At 48.8% G+C, this 24,492-nt stretch overlaps 1 protein-coding gene across 1 annotated transcript in view; it reads left to right on the top strand.

Annotated features, from left to right (window-relative positions):
• LOC129857104 (neuronal acetylcholine receptor subunit beta-2-like) overlaps positions 1-24,492 on the top strand; it is an 86,045-nt gene that overhangs the window by 60,031 nt on the left and 1,522 nt on the right. The window contains exons 4-6 of the mRNA XM_055925039.1: positions 9,858-9,967; positions 15,560-16,670; positions 21,542-24,492. The exon at positions 21,542-24,492 is cut by the window's right edge and continues 1,522 nt beyond it. Of these exons, the coding sequence (XP_055781014.1) occupies positions 9,858-9,967; positions 15,560-16,670; positions 21,542-21,694 (1,374 nt within the window). The 3' untranslated portion in view covers positions 21,695-24,492. The remainder of the gene's footprint in view (positions 1-9,857; positions 9,968-15,559; positions 16,671-21,541) is intronic.

Genomic DNA, 24,492 nt, shown 5'->3' with positions numbered 1-24,492 from the left:
CTCCTTATCCCTCTGTCTTCACCTCTCTCTCCTTATCCCTCTGTCTTCACCTCTCTCTTCTCATCCCTCTTTCTTCACCTCTCTCTTTATCCCTCTGTCTTCACCCCTCTTTCCGTATCCCTCTGTCTTCACCTCTCTCTTCTCACCCCTCTGTCTTCACCTCTCTCTTCTCATCCCTCTTTCTTCACCTCCTCTCTCCTTATCCCTCTGTCTTCACCTCTCTCTCTTTATCCCTCTGTCTTCACCTCTCTCTGTATCCCTCTGTCTTCACCTCTCTCTCCTTATCCCCCTGTCTTCATCTCTCTCTTCTCATCCCTCTTTCTTCACCTCTTTCTCTCTCATCCCTCTTTCTTCACCTCTCTCTCTTTATCCCTCTTTCTTCACCTCTCTCTCCTTATCCCTTTGTCTTCACCTCTCTCTCCTTATCCCTCTGTCTTCACCTCTCTCTCTTTATCCATCTGTATTCACCTCTCTCTCCTTATCCCTCTGTCTTCACCTCTCTCTCCTTATCCCTCTGTCTTCACCTCTCTCTCCTTATCCCGCTGTCTTCACCTCTCTCTCTTTATCCCTCTGTCTTCACCTCTCTCTCTTTATCCCTCTGTATTCACCTCTCTCTCCTTATCCCTCTGTCTTCACCTCTCTCTTCTCATCCCTCATTCTTCACCTCTCTCTCTTCTCATCCCTATTTCTTCACCTCTCTCTCCTTATCCCTCTGTCTTCACCTCTCTCTCCTTATCCCTCTGTCTTCACCTCTCTCTTCTCATCCCTCTTTTTTCACCTCTCTCTTTATCCCTCTTTCTTCACCCCTCTCTCCGTATCCCTCTGTCTTCACCTCTCTCTTCTCACCCCTCTTTCTTCACCTCTCTCTCTTTATCCCTCTGTCTTCACTTCTCTCTTCTCATCCCTCTTTCTTCACCTCCTCTCTCCTTATCCCTCTGTCTTCACCTCTCTCTCTTTATCCCTCTGTCTTCACCTCTCTCTCTGTATCCCTCTGTCTTCACCTCTCTCTCCTTATCCCCCTGTCTTCATCTCTCTCTTCTCATCCCTCTTTCTTCACCTCTCTCTCTCTCATCCCTCTTTCTTCACCTCTCTCTCTTTATCACTCTTTCTTCACCTCTCTCTCCTTATCCCTCTGTCTTCACCTCTCTCTCCTTATCCCTCTGTCTTCACCTCTCTCTTCTCATCCCTCTTTCTTCACCTCTCTCTCTTTATCCCTCTTTCTTCACCTCTCTCTCCGGATCCCTCTGTCTTCACCTCTCTCTTCTCATCCCTCTTTCTTCACCTCTCTTTATCCCTCTGTCTTCACCTCTCTCTTTATCCCTCTTTCTTCACCTCTCTCTCCTTATCCCTCTGTCTTCACCTCTCTCTCTTTATCCCTCTTTCTTCACCTCCTCTCTCCTTATCCCTCTGTCTTCACCTCTCTCTCCTTATCCCTCTGTCTTCACCTCTCTCTTTATCCCTCTTTCTTCACCTCTCTCTCCTTATCCCTCTGTCGTCACCTCTCTTTCCTTATTCCTCTGTATTCACCTCTCTCCGTCCCTCTGTCTTCACCTCTCTCTCTTTATCCCTCTTTATTTACCTCTCTCTCCTTATCCCTCTGTCTTCACCTCTCTCTCCGTATCCCTCTGTCTTCACCTCTCTCTCTCTTCATCTCTCTGTCTTCACCTCTCTTTCCTTATCCCTCTGTCTTCACCTCTCTCTCCTTTTCCCTCTGTCTTCACCTCTCTTTCCTTATCCCTCTGTCTTCACCTCTCTCTCCTTATCCCTCTGTCTTCACCTCTCTCTGTTTATCCCTCTGTCTTCGCCTCTCTCTCCTTATCCCCCTGTCTTCACCTCTCTCTCCTTATCCCTCTGTCTTCACCTCTCTCTCTTTATCCCTCTGTATTCACCTCTCTCTCCTTATCCCTCTGTCTTCACCTCTCTCTCCTTATCCCTCTGTCTTCACCTCTCTCTCCTTATCCCTCTGTCTTCACCTCTCTCTCTTTATCCCTCTGTCTTCACCTCTCTCTTTATCCATCTGTATTCACCTCTCTCTCCTTATCCCTCTGTATTCACCTCTCTCTCCTTATCCCTCTGTCTTCACCTCTCTCTTCTCATCCCTCTTTCTTCACCTCTCTCTCTTCTCATCCCTCTTTCTTCACTTCTCTCTCTTTATCCCTATTTCTTCACCTCTCTCTCCTTATCCCTCTGTCTTCACCTCTCTCTCCTTATCCCTCTGTCTTCACCTCTCTCTTCTCATCCCTCTTTCTTCACCTCTCTCTTTATCCCTCTGTCTTCACCCCTCTCTCCGTATCCCTCTGTCTTCACCTCTCTCTTCTCACCCCTCTTTCTTCACCTCTCTCTCCGTATCCCTCTGTCTTCACCTCTCTCTCCTTATCCCTCTGTCTTCACCTCTCTCTCCTTATCCCTCTGTCTTCACCTCTCTTTCCTTATCCCTCTGTCTTCACCTCTCTTTCCTTATCCCTCTGTCTTCACCTCTCTCTTCTCATCCCTCTTTCTTCACCTCTCTCTTTATCCCTCTGTCTTCACCCCTCTCTCCGTATCCCTCTGTCTTCACCTCTCTCTTCTCACCCCTCTTTCTTCACCTCTCTCTCCGTATCCCTCTGTCTTCACCTCTCTCTCCTTATCCCTCTGTCTTCACCTCTCTCTCCTTATCCCGCTGTCTTCACCTCTCTTTCCTTATCCCTCTGTCTTCACCTCTCTTTCCTTATCCCTCTGTCTTCACCTCTCTCTCTTTATCCCTCTGTCTTCACCTCTCTCTCCCTATCCCTCTGTCTTCACCTCTCTTTCCTTATCCCTCTGTCTTCACCTCTCTCTCCTTATCCCTCTGTCTTCACCTCTCTCTGTTTATCCCTCTGTCTTCGCCTCTCTCTCCTTATCCCCCTGTCTTCACCTCTCTCTCCTTATCCCTCTGTCTTCACCTCTCTCTCTTTATCCCTCTGTATTCACCTCTCTCTCCTTATCCCTCTGTCTTCACCTCTCTCTCCTTATCCCTCTGTCTTCACCTCTCTCTCCTTATCCCTCTGTCTTCACCTCTCTCTCTTTATCCCTCTGTCTTCACCTCTCTCTTTATCCCTCTGTCTTCACCTCTCTCTCCTTATCCCTATGTCTTCACCTCTCTCTTTATCCCTCTGTCTTCACCTCTCTCTCTTTATCCCTCTGTATTCACCTCTCTCTCCTTATCCCTCTGTCTTCACCTCTCTCTTCTCATCCCTATTTCTTCAACTCTCTCTCTTCTCATCCCTCTTTCTTCACTTCTCTCTCTTTATCCCTCTTTCTTCACCTCTCTCTTTATCCCTCTGTCTTCACCCCTCTTTCCGTATCCCTCTGTCTTCACCTCTCTCTTCTCACCCCTCTTTCTTCACCTCTCTCTCTTTTTCCCTCTGTCTTCACCTCTCTCTTCTCATCCCTCTTTCTTCACCTCCTCTCTCCTTATCCCTCTGTCTTCACCTCTCTCTGTATCCCTCTGTCTTCACCTCTCTCTCCTTATCCCCCTGTCTTCATCTCTCTCTTCTCATCCCTCTTTCTTCACCTCTCTCTCTTCTCATCCCTCTTTCTTCACCTCTCTCTTTATCCCTCTGTCTTCACCCCTCTTTCCGTATCCCTCTGTCTTCACCTCTCTCTTCTCACCCCTCTGTCTTCACCTCTCTCTTCTCATCCCTCTTTCTTCACCTCCTCTCTCCTTATCCCTCTGTCTTCACCTCTCTCTCTTTATCCCTCTGTCTTCACCTCTCTCTGTATCCCTCTGTCTTCACCTCTCTCTCCTTATCCCCCTGTCTTCATCTCTCTCTTCTCATCCCTCTTTCTTCACCTCTTTCTCTCTCATCCCTCTTTCTTCACCTCTCTCTCTTTATCCCTCTTTCTTCACCTCTCTCTCCTTATCCCTCTGTCTTCACCTCTCTCTCCTTATCCCTCTGTCTTCACCTCTCTCTCTTTATCCATCTGTATTCACCTCTCTCTCCTTATCCCTCTGTCTTCACCTCTCTCTCCTTATCCCTCTGTCTTCACCTCTCTCTCCTTATCCCTCTGTCTTCACCTCTCTCTCTTTATCCCTCTGTCTTCACCTCTCTCTCTTTATCCCTCTGTATTCACCTCTCTCTCCTTATCCCTCTGTCTTCACCTCTCTCTTCTCATCCCTCATTCTTCACCTCTCTCTCTTCTCATCCCTATTTCTTCACCTCTCTCTCCTTATCCCTCTGTCTTCACCTCTCTCTCCTTATCCCTCTGTCTTCACCTCTCTCTTCTCATCCCTCTTTTTTCACCTCTCTCTTTATCCCTCTTTCTTCACCCCTCTCTCCGTATCCCTCTGTCTTCACCTCTCTCTTCTCACCCCTCTTTCTTCACCTCTCTCTCTTTATCCCTATGTCTTCACTTCTCTCTTCTCATCCCTCTTTCTTCACCTCCTCTCTCCTTATCCCTCTGTCTTCACCTCTCTCTCTTTATCCCTCTGTCTTCACCTCTCTCTCTGTATCCCTCTGTCTTCACCTCTCTCTCCTTATCCCCCTGTCTTCATCTCTCTCTTCTCATCCCTCTTTCTTCACCTCTCTCTCTCTCATCCCTCTTTCTTCACCTCTCTCTCTTTATCACTCTTTCTTCACCTCTCTCCTTATCCCTCTGTCTTCACCTCTCTCTCCTTATCCCTCTGTCTTCACCTCTCTCTTCTCATCCCTCTTTCTTCACCTCTCTCTCTTTATCCCTCTTTCTTCACCTCTCTCTCCGTATCCCTCTGTCTTCACCTCTCTCTTCTCATCCCTCTTTCTTCACCTCTCTTTATCCCTCTGTCTTCACCTCTCTCTTTATCCCTCTTTCTTCACCTCTCTCTCCTTATCCCTCTGTCTTCACCTCTCTCTCTTTATCCCTCTTTCTTCACCTCCTCTCTCCTTATCCCTCTGTCTTCACCTCTCTCTCCTTATCCCTCTGTCTTCACCTCTCTCTTTATCCCTCTGTCTTCACCTCTCTCTCCTTATCCCTCTGTCGTCACCTCTCTTTCCTTATTCCTCTGTATTCACCTCTCTCCGTCCCTCTGTCTTCACCTCTCTCTCTTTATCCCTCTTTATTTACCTCTCTCTCCTTATCCCTCTGTCTTCACCTCTCTCTCCGTATCCCTCTGTCTTCACCTCTCTCTCTCTTCATCTCTCTGTCTTCACCTCTCTTTCCTTATCCCTCTGTCTTCACCTCTCTCTCCTTATCCCTCTGTCTTCACCTCTCTTTCCTTATCCCTCTGTCTTCACCTCTCTCTCCTTATCCCTCTGTCTTCACCTCTCTCTGTTTATCCCTCTGTCTTCGCCTCTCTCTCCTTATCCCCCTGTCTTCACCTCTCTCTCCTTATCCCTCTGTCTTCACCTCTCTCTCTTTATCCCTCTGTATTCACCTCTCTCTCCTTATCCCTCTGTCTTCACCTCTCTCTCCTTATCCCTCTGTCTTCACCTCTCTCTCCTTATCCCTCTGTCTTCACCTCTCTCTCTTTATCCCTCTGTCTTCACCTCTCTCTTTATCCATCTGTATTCACCTCTCTCTCCTTATCCCTCTTTATTCACCTCTCTCTCCTTATCCCTCTGTCTTCACCTCTCTCTTCTCATCCCTCTTTCTTCACCTCTCTCTCTTCTCATCCCTCTTTCTTCACTTCTCTCTCTTTATCCCTATTTCTTCACCTCTCTCTCCTTATCCCTCTGTCTTCACCTCTCTCTCCTTATCCCTCTGTCTTCACCTCTTTCTTCTCATCCCTCTTTCTTCACCTCTCTCTTTATCCCTCTGTCTTCACCCCTCTCTCCGTATCCCTCTGTCTTCACCTCTCTCTTCTCACCCCTCTTTCTTCACCTCTCTCTCCGTATCCCTCTGTCTTCACCTCTCTCTCCTTATCCCTCTGTCTTCACCTCTCTCTCCTTATCCCTCTGTCTTCACCTCTCTTTCCTTATCCCTCTGTCTTCACCTCTCTTTCCTTATCCCTCTGTCTTCACCTCTCTCTCTTTATCCCTCTGTCTTCACCTCTCTCTTCTCATCCCTCTTTCTTCACCTCTCTCTTTATCCCTCTGTCTTCACCCCTCTCTCCGTATCCCTCTGTCTTAACCTCTCTCTTCTCACCCCTCTTTCTTCACCTCTCTCTCCGTATCCCTCTGTCTTCACCTCTCTCTCTTTATCCCTCTGTCTTCACCTCTCTCTCCTTATCCCTCTGTCTTCACCTCTCTTTCCTTATCCCTCTGTCTTCACCTCTCTCTCCTTATCCCTCTGTCTTCACCTCTCTCTGTTTATCCCTCTGTCTTCGCCTCTCTCTCCTTATCCCCCTGTCTTCACCTCTCTCTCCTTATCCCTCTGTCTTCACCTCTCTCTCCTTATCCCTCTGTCTTCACCTCTCTCTCCTTATCCCTCTGTCTTCACCTCTCTCTCTTTATCCCTCTGTCTTCACCTCTCTCTTTATCCCTCTGTATTCACCTCTCTCTCCTTATCCCTCTGTATTCACCTCTCTCTCCTTATCCCTCTGTCTTCACCTCTCTCTTCTCATCCCTCTTTCTTCACCTCTCTCTCTTCTCATCCCTCTTTCTTCACTTCTCTATCTTTATCCCTATTTCTTCACCTCTCTCTCCTTATCCCTCTGTCTTCACCTCTCTCTTCTCATCCCTCTTTCTTCACCTCTTTCTTTATCCCTCTGTCTTCACCCCTCTCTCCGTATCCCTCTGTCTTCACCTCTCTCTTCTCACCCCTCTTTCTTCACCTCTCTCTCTTTATCCCTCTGTCTTCACCTCTCTCTTCTCATCCCTCTTTCTTCACCTCCTCTCTCCTTATTCCTCTGTCTTCACCCCTCTCTCTTTTATCCCTCTGTCTTCACCTCTCGCTCTGTATCCCTCTGTCTTCACCTCTCTCTCCTTATCCCCCTGTCTTCATCTCTCTCTTCTCATCCCTCTTTCTTCACCTCTCTCTCTCTCATCCCTCTTTCTTCACCTCTCTCTCTTTATCCCTCTTTCTTCACCTCTCTCTCCTTATCCCTCTGTCTTCACCTCTCTCTCCTTATCCCTCTGTATTCACCTCTCTCTTCTCATCCCTCTTTCTTCACCTCTCTCTCTTTATCCCTCTTTCTTCACCTCTCTCTCCGTATCCCTCTGTCTTCACCTCTCTCTTCTCATCCCTCTTTCTTCACCTCTCTCTCTCTTTATCCCTCTTTCTTCACCTCTCTCTCCTTATCCCTCTGTCTTCACCTCTCTCTCTTTATCCCTCTTTCTTCACCTCCTCTCTCCTTATCCCTCTGTCTTCACCTCTCTCTCCTTATCCCTCTGTCTTCACCTCTCTCTCTTTATCCCTCTTTCTTCACCTCCTCTCTCCTTATCCCCCTGTCTTCATCTCTCTCTTCTCATCCCTCTTTCTTCACCTCTTTCTCTCTCATCCCTCTTTCTTCACCTCTCTCTCTTTATCCCTCTTTCTTCACCTCTCTCTCTTTATCCCTCTTTCTTCACCTCTCTCTCCTTATCCCTCTTTCTTCACCTCCTCTCTCCTTATCCCTCTGTCTTCACCTCTCTCTCCTTATCCCTCTGTCTTCACCTCCTCTCTCCGTATCCGTCTGTCTTCACCTCTCTCTCCTTATCCCTCTGTCTTCACCTCTCTCCTTAACCCTCTGTCTTCATTCCTCTCCTACTGTTACGTAGCTCTGTCTTTTATCTCCTGAGATGCCAAATCAACTGGTAGGTAGCCTGACTTCATTAAATGTACATTTAAGAATGCAACGATGCTCTCCTTTCTGTTAATTGATAACACGACGAATTGCATCGTGCAAGAACGTGTTTGTTCATTCTGCCGCTAAGTTAGGAATAGGCATGGGCAGACATACCAATCTGAACCAGTAGGGGGTTGAAAATACCTGTCCCTGTATCAGTCTCCTACAACTCAACACAGACATTCTGGTCATTCAATGGGAACATGAGCTCAACCAGAGTTTCCCAAGAGGGTTGTCATACAGTACAATACAATGCTACCCAGCATCTTTATTTATTTTATTTAACCTTTATTTAACTAGGTAAGTTAGTTAAGAACAAATTCTTATTTACAATGAAAGCCTACCCCGGCCAAACCCTAAATCGGACAACGCTGGGCCAATCATGCCCAGCATTGTCCCTATGGGACTCCCAATCACGGCCGGTTGTGATACAGCCTGGAATCAAACCAGGGTCTGTAGTGACGCCGCTAGCACTGAGATGCAGTGCCTTAGACCACTGCGCCACTCGGGAGCATCACATTGCAGTATGCGGCAGAGAGAGACACAGTTCTGTATTGTTGTTGTGAGGGACTAATCCTGGCATGCTCCTGAGCTCTGACCCTCTCCTACACGGCTGGTTCTCTGTGTGTCTGCAGCTGGGGCCTGCAACATAACATACTGCCCACTGGACAGGTTCACACACACATGCACACGCACAGCTGTAAATGCACTAATGTGTATAAATCAGTTATGAACAAACCCGTTGGAAACCTGTTTGTGTGTGTGTGTGTCTGTGTGTGTGTGTGTGTGTGTCTGTGTGTGTGTGTGTGTCTGTGTGTGTGTGTCTGTGTGTGTGTCTGTGTGTGTGTCTGTGTGTTTGTCTGTGTGTGTGTGTGTGTGTCTGTGTGTGTGTGTCTGTGTGTGTGTACGCATGTGTGTGTCTGTGTGTGTGTACGCATGTGTGTGTCTGTGTGTGTGTACGCATGTGTGTGTCTGTGTGTGTGTGTACGCATGTGTGTGTCTGTGTGTGTGTCTGTGTGTGTGTCTGTGTGTGTGTACGCATGTGCGTGTTTGAAGGTGATTGATGGTCTGTAATTGAACAGAGAATGAGCATATGTGTTTTATGAGGCCCTTGGTCGTAGCCAAGAGGAGATGCCAAGGACACCAGTCTTGAGCCAAGAGAGTCACTGCTATCACTTTCACCACCATTCTGGCTCTGATAATACCACAACACGTCACTGTTTCACAGAGCCACCATTTTCAAGTCATATAGCATCTGGCATCATGGCCATTATGGCTCTACATGGCATTTACTGTAGCAATAACAGTTACAGAGCCCCCATTGTAAATGGTTATTAAGGTTCTTCTACTGCCCTAACAGCCATAGAGCCACTGCTATCTGGACCATTATGGCTCATAATACATCACAGTTACAGGGCTACCACCATCAAGGTCACTAAGAGCATGAGCATGTCACTAAGAGCGTGTCAGTGACTGACCCACACACCTTCAATCATGTGTGCCTGGGAGGCAAACTCGCACACACACATGCATAGACACACAGACACAAAGACACACACACACACACACACACACACACACACACACACACACACGCACACGCACACGCACACACACACACACACACACACACGATCTGGATACCTCCTTGGCAGGCGGCCATTTCAGTCAGGATGATTAGATGTGTGTTTGAGTGAGTGTTTTTAACTGACTTACTATAGGGTCATGGTAGACATTAGTCCTTCTGTCTTACATCTCTAATTAATGGAGCTGAGTTATCACACTGTTCCTGGACAGGACAGTAAAGGTCTCTATAGGAAAATATTTACATAAAGATCATTGTGGAAAATAAAGATGCATTTCACTGAGTGTTATTTCAAAAGTGAAGCTCACAGCAACTGTTTGTGGGTCTCAAACTCTTCTATGACCTTTGATTGGTCACTAACTTTCCTCTGCGATTGGTAACTAACAATCTTCTCAGCTGTGTGATTGGTCACTAACTCTGTTCTCTGGTCTGTGATTGGTTACTAACAATCTTCTCAGATGTGTGATTGGTCACTAACTCTCCTCTCTGCTGTATGATTGGTTAGTAACAATCTTCTCAGCTGAGTGATTGGTCACTAACTCTGTTCTCTGGTCTGTGATTGGTGTCCAGGAATGGCAGGACTACCGTCTGACGTGGGTCCCTGAGGAGTTTGATGGCATGGAGAAGGTCAGACTGCCTTCCAAACACATCTGGCTGCCCGACGTTGTGCTGTATAACAAGTGAGTTACACACACACACACATCTGGCTGCCTGACGTTGTGCTGTATAACAAGTGAGTTACACACACACACATCTGGCTGCCCAACGTTGTGCTGTATAACAAGTGAGTTACACACACACACACACACATCTGGCTGCCTGACGTTGTGCTGTATAACAAGTGAGTTACACACACACACATCTGGCTGCCCAACGTTGTGCTGTATAAGGAGTGAGTTACAGACAATCACACACACACACACACATCTGGCTGCCCGACGTTGTGCTGTATAAGAAGTGGGTTACACACACACACACACACACACATCTGTCTGCCCAATGTTGTGCTGTATAACAAGTGAGTTACACACACACACATCTGGCTGCCTGACGTTGTGCTGTATAACAAGTGGGTTACACACACACACACATCTGGCTGCCTGACGTTGTGCTGTATAACAAGTGGGTTACACACACACACACACACACATCTGTCTGCCCAATGTTGTGCTGTATAACAAGTGAGTTACACACACACACATCTGGCTGCCTGACGTTGTGCTGTATAACAAGTGGGTTACACACACACACACACACACACATCTGGCTGCCCAATGTTGTGCTGTATAACAAGTGAGTTACACACACACACATCTGGCTGCCCGACGTTGTGCTGTATAACAAGTGAGTTACACACACACACACATCTGGCTGCCCGACGTTGTGCTGTATAACAAGTGAGTTACACACACACACACACACACATCTGGCTGCCTGACGTTGTGCTGTATAACAAGTGAGTTACACACACACACACACACACACACACACACACACACACACACACACACACACACACACACACACACACCCATCTGGCTGCCCAACGTTGTGCTGTATAACAAGTGAGTTACACACACACACACACATCTGGCTGCCCGACGTTGTGCTGTATAACAAGTGAGTTACACACACACACACACCCATCTGGCTGCCCGACGTTGTGCTGTATAACAAGTGAGTTACACACACACACACATCTGGCTGCCCGACGTTGTGCTGTATAACAAGTGAGTTACACACACACACACACACATCTGGCTGCCTGACGTTGTGCTGTATAACAAGTGAGTTACACACACACACACCCACACACACACACACACACACACACACACACACACACACACACACCCATCTGGCTGCCCAACGTTGTGCTGTATAACAAGTGAGTTACACACACACACACACACACCCACACACACACACACACACACACACACACACACACACACACACACACACACACACACACACACACACACACACACACACACACACACACACACACACACACACACACACACACACACACACACACACACACACACACACACACACACACACACACACACACACATCTGGCTGCCCAACGTTGTGCTGTATAACAAGTGAGTTACACACACACACACACACATCTGGCTGCCTGACGTTGTGCTGTATAACAAGTGAGTTACACACACACACACATCTGGCTGCCCGACGTTGTGCTGTATAACAAGGGAGTTACACACACACACACACACATCTGGCTGCCTGACGTTGTGCTGTATAACAAGTGAGTTACACACACACACACACACATCTGGCTGCCCAACGTTGTGCTGTATAACAAGTGAGTTACACACACACACACACACACCCACACATCTGGCTGCCCGACGTTGTGCTGTATAACAAGTGAGTTACACACACACACATCTGGCTGCCCAACGTTGTGCTGTATAACAAGTGAGTTACACACACACACACACACACACACATCTGGCTGCCCGACGTTGTGCTGTATAACAAGGGAGTTACACACACACATCTGGCTGCCCAACGTTGTGCTGTATAAGAAGTGAGTTACACACACACACACACACACACACATCTGGCTGCCCGACGTTGTGCTGTATAACAAGTGAGTTACACACACACACACACACACATCTGGCTGCCCGACGTTGTGCTGTATAACAAGTGAGTTACACACACACACACATCTGGCTGCCCGACGTTGTGCTGTATAACAAGTGAGTTACACACACACACACATCTGGCTGCCCGACGTTGTGCTGTATAACAAGTGAGTTACACACACACACACATCTGGCTGCCCGACGTTGTGCTGTATAACAAGTGAGTTACACACACACACATCTGGCTGCCTGACGTTGTGCTGTATAACAAGTGAGTTACACACACACACACATCTGGCTGCCTGACGTTGTGCTGTATAACAAGTGAGTTACACACACAATGTCATACTATTTGAATCCACAAAGCACATTACAGTGGAGAAGGATCCAAACATTGTAAAGACATGGATATCTGGGCACTTCTAGATACAGATGCACCTTCTTCTCCAAACAGCTAAGCTGTCCAGGACCGCTGACACAGAGCAGTACCTTGGGAGCTGCTTTGCCTTTGTCCTCTGCAGGCCGCCAATCTGAAGGCCACATACTGTCAGCCTAAGTACATGGCCGAGACTCCCAAATATCAGCGCCACAAGTTTGCAGTGATAATCAAGGCTGTTGAGGCATGATACTCTGGGCTAGTGCTTCAGCAACTGTCTGCTCTACGTAGGAGTCAGAAGAGCAACCAACTTCCACACACACACACACACACACACACACACACACACACACACACACACACACACACACACACACACACACACACACACACACACACACACACACACACACACACACACACACACACACACACACACACACACACACACACACACACACACACACACACACACACAGTACAGCATTGTTTCTCAACTCCAGTCTTCTAGTCCCTATCTTATCGTAGTCTCTTAGCCCGGTGTAACTGATCTTATCGGAGTGTCTTAACCCTGTGTAAGCTTAATCTTATCAGTGAAAGTGAACTGCCTGGCCTCGATCTCCTCTTTCCCTAATGCCGTCTTACACTGATTAAGCAACCGGCGGGGGCTAAACAGATCTACTTACCCCCCCCCCCCCCCAGCCCCCACCCCCATAACCACTAACAACACATTAATACGGTCAGTCACAAACTAATGGGTTCCATTGATTTAATTCCTTACGAAGGGTAATCAATATCTTGATCTTCCTCCATTGCTCTCTTTCTTTGTTCTCTACCTGAGGTATTTGACCTGTTCTCTACTTGAGGTATTTGACCTGTTCTCTACTTGAGTTATTTGACCTGTTCTCTACCTGAGGTATTTGACCTGTTCTCTACCTGAGGTATTTGACCTGTTCTCTACTTGAGTTATTTGACCTGTTCTCTACTTGAGTTATTTGACCTGTTCTCTACTTGAGTTATTTGACCTGTTCTCTACCTGAGGTATTTGACCTGTTCTCTACCTGAGGTATTTGACCTGTTCTCTACTTGAGTTATTTGACCTGTTCTCTACTTGAGTTATTTGACCTGTTCTCTACCTGAGGTATTTGACCTGTTCTCTACCTGAGGTATTTGACCTGTTCCCTACCTGAGGCATTTGACCCATTCCCTACCTCAGTTCTTTGACCCCTTCCCGACCGGAGGCATTTGACCCCTTCCCTACCTGAGGCATTTGACCCCTTCCCTGCCTAAGGCATTTGACCCGTCCACTACCTGAGGGATTTGACCCGTTCCCTACCTGAGGCATTTGACCCCTTCCCTACCTGAGGCATTTGACCCGTTCCCTACCTGAGGTATTTGACCTGTTCTCTACTTGAGTTATTTGACCTGTTCTCTACTTGAGTTATTTGACCTGTTCTCTACCTGAGGTATTTGACCTGTTCTCTACCTGAGGTATTTGACCTGTTCCCTACCTGAGGCATTTGACCCATTCCCTACCTCAGTTCTTTGACCCCTTCCCGACCGGAGGCATTTGACCCCTTCCCTACCTGAGGCATTTGACCCCTTCCCTGCCTAAGGCATTTGACCCGTCCACTACCTGAGGGATTTGACCCGTTCCCTACCTGAGGCATTTGACCCCTTCCCTACCTGAGGCATTTGACCCGTTCCCTACCTGAGGTATTTGACCTGTTCCCTACCTGAGGCATTTAACCCCTTCCCTACCTGAGGCATTTAACCCCTTCCCTACCTGAGGCATTTAACCCCTTCCCTACCTGAGGCATTTGACCCGTTCCCTACCTGAAGCATTTGACCCGTTACCTACCTGAGGTATTTGACCTGTTCCCTACCTGAGGCATTTGACCCGTTCCCTACCTGAGGCATTTGACCCGTTCCCTACCTGAGGCATTTGACCCGTTCCCTACCTGAGGCATTTAACCCCTTCCCTACCTGAGGCATTTGACCCGTTCCCTACCTGAGGCATTTGACCCGTTCTCTACCTGAGGGATTTGACCCGTTCTTTACCTGAGGGATTTGACCCGTTCTCTACCTGAGGGATTTGACCCGTTCTCTACCTGAGGGATTTGACCCGTTCTCTACCTGAGAGATTTGACCCGTTCTCTACCTGAGGGATTTGACCCGTTCTCTACCTGAGGGATTTGACCCGTTCTTTACCTGAGGGATTTGACCCGTTCTCTACCTGAGGGATTTGACCCGTTCTCTACCTGAGGGATTTGACCCGTTCTCTACCTGAGAGATTTGACCCGTTCTCTACCTGAGGGATTTGACCCGTTCTCTACCTGAGGGATTTGACCCGTTCTCTACCTGAGGGGTTTGACCTGTTCTCTACCTGAGGGATTTGACCTGTTCTCTACCTGAGGGATTTGACCTGTTCTCTACCTGAGGGATTTGACCTGTTCTCTACCTGAGGGATTTGACCTGTTCTCTACCTGAGGGATTTGACCTGTTCTCTACCTGAGGGATTTGACCTGTTCTCTACCTGAGGGATTTGACCTGTTCCCTACCTGAGGGATTTGACCTGTTCTCTACCTGAGGGATTTGACCTGTTCTCTGCCTGAGGGATTTGACCTGTTCTCTACCTGAGTTCTCTAGTTGTCCTAGCTGTGTCCAGGTTAAGGAAGGATGATGTTCACCTCAGCAGTGACCAGCATGTTTATATAAGGAGCCGTGTGTTACTTTGCAGTCCTGATACGCATCACACCCTCATCTGTCTGACCTCCATCTTTCTGTAGTCAGTGTGTGTGTGTGTGTGTGTGTGTGTGTGTGTGTGTGTGTGTGTGTGTGTGTGTGTGTGTGTGTGTGTGTGTGTGTGTGTGTGTGTGTGTGTGTGTGTGTGTGTGTGTGTGTGTGTGTGAGAGAGAGATATATTCTGTGGTCATCTAACCTGGCTGTCTGTAACAGTAGAGTCTTACCTGTCCTGCTCCTGTCACTCAGTCCTGTCTGTGTGAGATGTGACTGAGGTTGTGTGATAAAGGATCTGTAGTGAGACTGGAGGAAATCTAATGAGACACACATAGAGCTGAAGTTACATTTACCCCCATTTATAGGAGAAACTGTCTCACTCTTTTCTGCTTATTTTAATCTGTATGTATTACTAATTTGTTTTCAAAGATGTGATAGATTTAATAGGGCATGCATTTTATATACTGTATTTTAATATCTAAAATCCTTCCAATAGTCTAACGTTCTCTCTCTTTCCATCCCTGCTTCCTTAGTGCTGACGGAATGTACGAGGTCTCCTTCTACTCCAACGCGGTGGTCTCCCATGACGGCAGTATCTTCTGGCTGCCTCCAGCCATCTACAAGTCAGCCTGTAAGATCGAGGTCAAACACTTCCCCTTCGACCAGCAGAACTGCACCATGAGGTTCCGCTCCTGGACCTACGACCGCACAGAGATCGACCTGATCCTGAGGTCCGACGTGGCCAGCATGGACGACTTCACACCCAGTGGAGAGTGGGACATCATCGCCCTGCCGGGGCGCCGCAACGAGAACCCTGCCGACCCCACCTACGTAGACATCACCTATGACTTCATCATCCGCAGGAAACCTCTGTTCTACACCATCAACCTCATCATCCCCTGTGTCCTCATCACCTCTCTGGCTATCTTAGTGTTCTATCTGCCCTCTGACTGTGGAGAGAAGATGACCCTGTGTATCTCTGTCCTGCTGGCCCTCACTGTGTTCCTCCTGCTGATCTCTAAGATCGTCCCCCCCACCTCCCTGGACGTTCCTCTGGTCGGGAAGTACCTGATGTTCACCATGGTCCTGGTGACCTTCTCTATTGTCACCAGTGTGTGTGTTCTCAACGTGCACCACCGCTCACCCACCACACACACCATGCCTCCCTGGGTCAAGCTGGTGTTCCTCAACAAATTGCCTGCGCTGCTCTTCATGCGCCAGCCCCGGAACAGCTGCGAGCGTCAGAAGCTGCGCCAGCGACGGAGGGGCCAGGAGCAGAGGGAGGGGGGCAGGGATGGGGGCTCCGCCGGGGGGCTGATGGTGGGCCTAGGGCTGGGGGGCGGAGGGGGTGGCACGGATAACAACGACCCCTGTACGTGTTACGTGAACCGGGCGTCGGTGAAACAGTTTGTAGGGGAGCTGGGAGGGGGCGCGGGGGGGGGAGGGGGGTCGATGGAGGGGCTGAACGGGCTGAGGGAAGGCAGGGAGGGGGGGCAGGGGAACCGGCCTAGGGGGAAACAGGTAGGAGGGGGCCCAGCCCTGACCCAGGCCGTGCTAGGACAAGCCTGCCCTGGGTTGGAGGAGGCTGTCGACGGGGTCCGTTTCATCGCCAACCACATGAAGACTGAAGACGACCACCAGAGCGTGAGTAACGTAGAAATACACCATTTATTCACCATTCACTGCAACTATATATCACATTATATATCTGATGTCTTGACCCTGTTCTGCCATACACATCATAGAATGTTACTTACACTCGGTCTAGAAGGCCATATATCTACACTTATTCACAGCAGATTGGCCTGTTTCGAGACGGTACTGTTTTGAACATTCGTTTTAGGACTGATGCCTAGCACTCTACTCAATCAGTCAATAAGTGCTGTTGAAGATTTCATTCAAAGTGCATTACAGTGGCTTGGAAATACAATGACATTCAAAAGGAGGCAAATAATTATTAGGAAAACCTCACGTTATCATTTTGATGTTGCCAGATTGACTTTAGATGCAGTATAACGTTAGCTAGCTAGCTAAGATTGAGGGGAGGCCACCGGATTTTAATTAGCTAACGTTAGTATTGCTAGCCAATGACTTTGCTAGCTAATGACTTTCCTAGCTAATGACTTCCTTGCCGTCTGTTTGAAGTACATTTGATGACATGATAATGATGTCAAAGTTGTGTCCTACTAAATATTTGCCCACTTTAGCAATATAATCATATTTCCAGTCCACTATAGTGTAATTTAGACTAAACAGTCAATAGCCTCTGTTCAGAAGGACTGGGCTTATCACGACTTTTGGGCACCACTATGGTGCAGGGCGGCTTGAGAACGTTCATAACAATGGCATGACGCGACCGAGTGACGGGGGTGCAACCTATGAATAGCTACCACCTACTGCTACATTCTAGGGAGAATAACTATGGGTGAATGGTTATGAATTCATGGGCTACACTTGTTCTGCTCTGAATATTCAACACAGATTTAATCTTAGCTACTGTATGACATCAGCATTGTGAGTGATTAAAACAGGGCTCTCCCTACGTAGGAGTAGAAAGAGAGGAGGATGAACGACTGAGGGGGGGGGGGGGGGGGGTTCCTTCAGTGGGCAGGGATGCCTGAAGGCATGGAGAGGGAGAAAATAACATTCTCCTGGAATGAGAGACCCTGACATAGTGAATTAACAGTCCTTGTAATTCTGTCCATCAGCGCCACTCATCATCTCCATGATTACCGTCCGTCTCCATGCCGACCACTTTTAAAACCCACCTGATCCTTCTTTCACTTCAGGTCCTCCCTCCTGTCCTCTTCAAGTCATCATCACCACCTCCCCTCTCTCTCCTCCCTCCGCTTCCCTGCAGTACTCATCCATCCCTTATTCCCCTACACCCGGTCTCTTTCTGTCTCCACCTCCCCTCTCTCTCCTCCTCCCTCTCCTTCCCTGCAGTACTCATCCATCCCTTATTCCCATATACCCGGTCTGATTCTCTCTCCACCTCCCCTCTCTCCTCCCCCCTCTCCTTCCCTGCAGTACTCATCCATCCCTTATTCCCCTATACCCGGTCTGATTCTCTCTCCACCTCCCCTCTCTCCTTCCCTGCAGTACTCATCCATCCCTTATTCCCCTATACCCGGTCTGATTCTCTCTCCACCTCCCCTCTCTCCTCCCCCCTCTCCTTCCCTGCAGTACTCACCCATCCCTTATTCCCCTATACCCGGTCTGATTCTCTCTCCACCTCCCCTCTCTCCTCCCCCCTCTCCTTCCCTGCAGTACTCACCCATCCCTTATTCCCCTATACCCGGTCTGATTCTCTCTCCACCTCCCCTCTCTCCTCCCCCTCTCCTTCCCTGCAGTAATCATCCATCCCTTATTCCCCTATACCCGGTCTGATTCTCTCTCCACCTCCCCTCTCTCCTCCCCCCTCTCCTTCCCTGCAGTACTCACCCATCCCTTATTCCCCTATACCCGGTCTGATTCTCTCTCCACCTCCCCTCTCTCCTACCCCCTCTCCTTCCCTGCAGTACTCACCCATCCCTTATTCCCCTATACCCGGTCTGATTCTCTCTCCACCTCCCCTCTCTCCTCCCCCCTCTCCTTCCCTGCAGTGCTCATCCATCCCTTATTCCCCTATACCCGGTCTGATTCTCTCTCCACCTCCCCTCTCTCCTCCCCCCTCTCCTTCCCTGCAGTACTCATCCATCCCTTATTCCCCTATACCCGGTCTGATTCTCTCTCCACCTCCCCTCTCTCCTCCCCCTCTCCTTCCCTGCAGTACTCACCCATCCCTTATTCCCCTATACCCGGTCTGATTCTCTCTCCACCTCCCCTCTCTCCTCCCCCTCTCCTTCCCTGCAGTACTCATCCATCCCTTATTCCCCTATACCCGGTCTGATTCTCTCTCCACCTCCCCTCTCTCCTCCCCCCTCTCCTTCCCTGCAGTACTCACCCATCCCTTATTCCCCTATACCCGGTCTGATTCTCTCTCCACCTCCCCTCTCTCCTCCCCCTCTCCTTCCCTGCAGTACTCATCCATCCCTTATTCCCCTATACCCGGTCTGATTCTCTCTCCACCTCCCCTCTCTCCTCCCCCCTCTCCTTCCCTGCAGTGCTCATCCATCCCTTATTCCCCTATACCCGGTCTGATTCTCTCTCCACCTCCCCTCTCTCCTCCCCCCTCTCCTTCCTTGCAGTACTCATCCATCCCTTATTCCCCTATACCCGGTCTGATTCTCTCTCCACCTCCCCTCTCTCCTCCCCCTCTCCTTCCCTGCAGTACTCATCCATCCCTTATTCCCCTATACCCGGTCTGATTCTCTCTCCACCTCCCCTCTCTCCTCCCCCTCTCCTTCCCTGCAGTACTCACCCATCCCTTATTCCCCTATACCCGGTCTGATTCTCTCTCCACCTCCCCTCTCTCCTCCCCCTCTCCTTCCCTGCAGTACTCATCCATCCCTTATTCCCCTATACCCGGTCTGATTCTCTCTCCACCTCCCCTCTCTCCTCCCCCCTCTCCTTCCCTGCAGTACTCATCCATCCCTTATTCCCCTATACCCGGTCTGATTCTCTCTCCACCTCCCCTCTCTCCTCCCCCTCTCCTTCCCTGCAGTACTCATCCATCCCTTATTCCCCTATACCCGGTCTGATTCTCTCTCCACCTCCCCTCTCTTCTCCCCCTTCTCCTTCCCTGCCGTACTCATCCATCCCTTATTCCTCTACATCCGGTCTCTCTTTTTCTCTCCCGTCACCTCTCTTCTCCTCCTCCCCCCTTTCAGTGTCAGACCTCATTAGAGCTCTGTGGTGGAATCCAGTCTCTACTCACATGAACCTTTCAACCCCTCCTCTCACCCCCCTTTAATAGGTGAGGGGGAGGGAAGGAGCGAGAAAGTGAGAGAGACAAGTGATCGAGAAAGAGGAGAAAAGAGAGCTGTGTATCCTTCATCTACACTGCCTTCAGAAAGTATTCCCCCCTTGACTTTTTCCACATTTTGTTATGTTGCAGCCGAAATGTCCAATGGATTGAATGTAGATGTTGTGATGTCACTGGCTTACACACACTACCCCATAATGTCAACGTGGAATTATGTTTTACTAATTCATTAAAAATGAAAAGCTGAAATGTCTTGAGTCAATAAGTATTCAACATCTTTGTTATGGCAAGACTAAATAAGTTCAGGAGTAAACATTTGCTTAACAAGTCCCATAATAAGTTGCATGGACTCACTCTGTGTGCAATAATATTGATTTTTGAATGACTACCTCATCTCTGTACCCCACACATACAATCATCTGTAAGTTCCGTCAGTCGAGCAGTGAATTTAAAACAGATTCAACAACAAACACCAGGGAGGTTTCCAAATACCTCACAAAGAAGGGTAGATGGGTAAAAATAATATCCCTTTGAGCATGGTGAAGTTATTAATTACACTTTGGAGGGTGTATCAATATACCCAGTCACTACAAAGATACAGGCGTCCTTCCTAACTCAGTTGCCAGAGAGGAAGGACACCTCTCAGGGATTTTACCATAAAGCCAATGGTTTAAAACAGTTAGAGGGTTTAATGGCTGTGATAGGAGAAAACTGACAATGGATCAAAAACATTTTAGTTTCTCCACAATACTAACCTAGATGACAGAGTGAAAAGAAGGAAGCCTGTACAGAATACACATATTCCAAAACATGCATCCTGTTTGCAATAAGGCACTAAAGTAATACTTTTTTTGTCCTGAATACAAAGCGTTATGTTTGGGGCTAATCCAACATAACACATCAATGAGTACCACTCTTCACATTTTCAAGCATGGTGATCGCTGCATCATGTTATCGGCATGCTTGTCATCGGCAATAGAGCTAAGCAGGTAAACCTGGTTCAGTCTGCTTTCCAACAGACACTGGGAGACAAATTCACCTTTCAGCAGGACAATAACCTAAAACCCAAGGTCAAAAAATCTATGGCAAGACTTGGAAATGACCAACAACCAACTTGACAGAGTTTGAAGAATTTTTAAAAGAATAATGGCCAAATATTGTACAATCCAAGTGTGCAAAGCTCTTAGAGACTTACACAGAAAGACTCACAGCTGTAATCGCTGCCAAAGCTGATTCTAACATGCACTGTATTGACTCAGGGGGATGAATACTGTAATGAAACAGCAGGGAGCAGGTCTCGAACCCTCAACCTTCTAGCCCGCAGTCCAGCGCGCTATCAACTGTGCCCCAAAAGCATGGTCGAGCGGCAGAGTTGATATCCGCGCTCATAAACCCAGGGTCGTTACAATACGTATGTAAACAAGATACTGTATATTAGGGTTTTATTTTTCATAGATTTTTTACAAATGTTAGCATTGTTCTTCCACTTTGACGTTAGAGTATTTTGTGTAGATCGTTCACAAAAAATGACAATTAAATCAATTTTAATCCTATCTTGTAACACAACAACAAGTGGAAAAAGTCAAAGTGTGTGAATACTTTCTGTAAGCACTGTACTTATGTAAACCTCTGCCTTCACCCTCTTCAGGTGAGCGAGGACTGGAAGTATGTTGCCATGGTGATCGACCGTCTCTTCCTGTGGATCTTTATAATTGTGTGTGTGTCCGGAACGGTCGGGATGTTCCTCCAGCCACTTTTCCAGAACTACACTGCCAAGACCATCACCAACACCAATGGCTGACCAACCAGGTGCCCAGCAGCATCGATGGACACCGCCCCGACCCAATCAGCACAGCAGGACAAGGGCAGGAGGGAGGGACCTGCCCAGTAGGGGAAGTGGGTTTTATTAAGTCTGTGGAACTAAATTGGACAGAAGCCACACCTGTTAACCTTTATAGCCTTTCTACTGAACTGTTTCCAGAGGAGGGATAAATGGATGAACAACTCTTCCCTTTTTCCCAGAGGAAGGTGGAGTTATCACTAACAATCTCTAAATTGTTTGACATCCTGTAGAACGCTACGCCAGCCAATCAATGCTCTTCATTCCAAGCTGACTGTGCAAGCTTACTGAGAGTATATCGTCGGCACCTTCAACTGGTACAGAACTTAATGCTTCAGTAACAGAACCTTGATTGGAAACTGTGTCAACCAATCAGAAAAATGTAAAGGCAAGTGGGGGGTTGTCAAGGTTCATAATTGTTTTTCCAAGCCACTTCTGTTAAGCCAACTGATAGTACAGTACAGTATATTTTACCATAGCATAGCAGTGTACCACAGTATAGCTTTGAATATTATTGCAATTTCTCGGTGTCTGTTCCTGATAGAAAGGTAGGGTGCAGTGGTTTGTTGTATGATTCTCTAGGCTTTTAAACAAGAATGTGATATTACCTGTACTACACAGCCTGTGATGTGTACGCTAACACTATATGTGTAGAAGAGACAGATCGTGAAGGAGAGAGATGAAAGAGAGATATTGACAGAGTTAGATGGAATGAGATGAAGTAGTTATGGTGAATCCCAAACCGCCCCCTCGCCCCTACCAACTCCCTCTGTTGTCACATGTTGAAGCTCCGAGGGTGACTTCCAGAGAGTGGCGATGGGATCAATAAACCCATCAACTTCGGGACCAGTCTCTGAATCAGACATAAACACATGCACATGGTATATAATTAGACACGCCTCTCCATTTTTTACAATTCAATTGTGCTAACTTCAAACATATAGCGGTGAGTGTCGGGATAGTACTTCGCTCTGAAGCCTGCATCCGTGCTGGTTAGTTCGAAGTGGCTATAGGAGGATCTAATTCGACCCTACTCCCCCATAATTTTCACTCCCTCAGCTTTAGTACACTTGTGCAAATGGCGGAGGCGCGTGTGAACACGCAAGTGGAGTGCCGAGGGGCCAGGCGAAGGGGGTGATTTGGGATTCAGCCTGAGAGAATGATAAAGGTTCTAGAATGTCTGCGTATACAGCTCTATTGGGATCATAGCAGCTTGTGCCATCGGGTGCAGTTGCAAGGGGATGAGTCTAGATTCAGTAAGTTCCTGGGAAACTGAGATTGGGTTGAGCCAAGATGGAGTAAATTCCCTCCTTTTACAGTTGAGCCATGATTGCACAAAATTGGGTGGTCGAATATAGAACTGACAGATGATATGTATTGTTGGAATAAGGATGTTTTCTCATGAAACATAAGCTATTGTGTGATATGAATGTTTGCACAAATGTTCATTTCTGTCAACACTGTGATTCTCATTATCAGAGTAAGACAGTGTCTCACTCTCTGTCCTCTCTTCCTTTCCCTCCTCCTCCTGTCCTCCCCTCCTCCCTCTCCCTCTCCCCTCTCCTCATTCACCCTCATGTCCTCTTCTCCTTCCCCCTCCTGTCCTTCCCCCTCTCCTCTCCCCCCCTCCTGTCCTTCCCTTCTTTCCCCTCTCTCCTCTCCTCCTTCTCCCTCTCTCCTCTCCTCCTTCTCCCTCTCTCCTCTCCTCCTCCCCCCACCTGTCCTCTCCTCCTTCCCCCTCTCTCCTCCTTCCCCCTCTCTCCTCACCTCCTTCCCCCTCCTGTCCTCTCCTCCTTCCTTCTCTCTCCTCTTCTCTTTCCCCCACCTGTCCTCCCTCTTTTCCCCTCTCTCCTGTCCTCCTTCCTTCTCTCTCCTCTCCTCCTTCCCCCACCTGTCCTCCTCTTTCCCCCACCTGTCCTCCCTCTTTCCCCCTCTCTCCTCTCCTCCTTCTCCCTCTCTCCTCTCCTCCTCCCCCCACCTATCATCTCCTCCTTCCCCCTCTCTCCTCACCTCCTTCCCCCTCCTGTCCTCTCCTCCTTCCCCCTCTCTCCTCTCCTCCTCCCCCCACCTGTCCTCTCCTCCTTCCCCCTCTCTCCTCCTTCCCCCTCTCTCCTCACCTCCTTCCCCCTCCTGTCCTCACCTCCTTCCCCCCCCTCTCCTCTCCTCCTCCCCCCACCTGTCCTCCCTCCTTCCCCCTCTCTCCTCTCCTCCTCCCCCCACCTGTCCTCCTCTTTCCCCCACCTGTCCTCCCTCCCTCCCACTCTCTCCTCACCTCCCTCCCCCTCTCTCCTCTCCTCCTTCCCCCACCTGTCCTCCCTCCTTCCCCCTCTCTCCTCTCCTCCTCCCCCCACCTGTCCTCCCTCCCTCCCCCTCTCTCCTCACCTCCTTCCCCCTCCTGTCCTCTCCTCCTCCCCCCACCTGTCCTCCCTCCTTCCCCCTCCTGTCCTCTCCTCCTCCCCCCACCTGTCCTCCCTCCTTCCCCCTCCTGTCCTCTCCTCCTCCCCCCACCTGTCCTCCCTCCTTCCCCCTCCTGTCCTCTCCTCCTCCCCCCACCTGTCCTCCCTCCTTCCCCCTCCTGTCCTCTCCTCCTACCCCTTCCTGTCCTCTCCTCCTACCCCCTCCTGTCCTCTCCTCCTCCCCCCATCTCTCCTCTCCTCCTTCCACCTCCTGTCCTGCCTCTCTCAGATTGTGTTGTGCTCTGTAGCTGACTCTCCCCAGTGTGTAACGGTGTGTGATGCTGTATTATTATTATTGTCAGA

The sequence above is a fragment of the Salvelinus fontinalis genome, chromosome 6 (assembly GCF_029448725.1).
Source record: "Salvelinus fontinalis isolate EN_2023a chromosome 6, ASM2944872v1, whole genome shotgun sequence".
Lineage (NCBI taxonomy): Eukaryota > Metazoa > Chordata > Actinopteri > Salmoniformes > Salmonidae > Salvelinus > Salvelinus fontinalis.
This window is presented reverse-complemented; position numbering and strand designations above follow the sequence as displayed.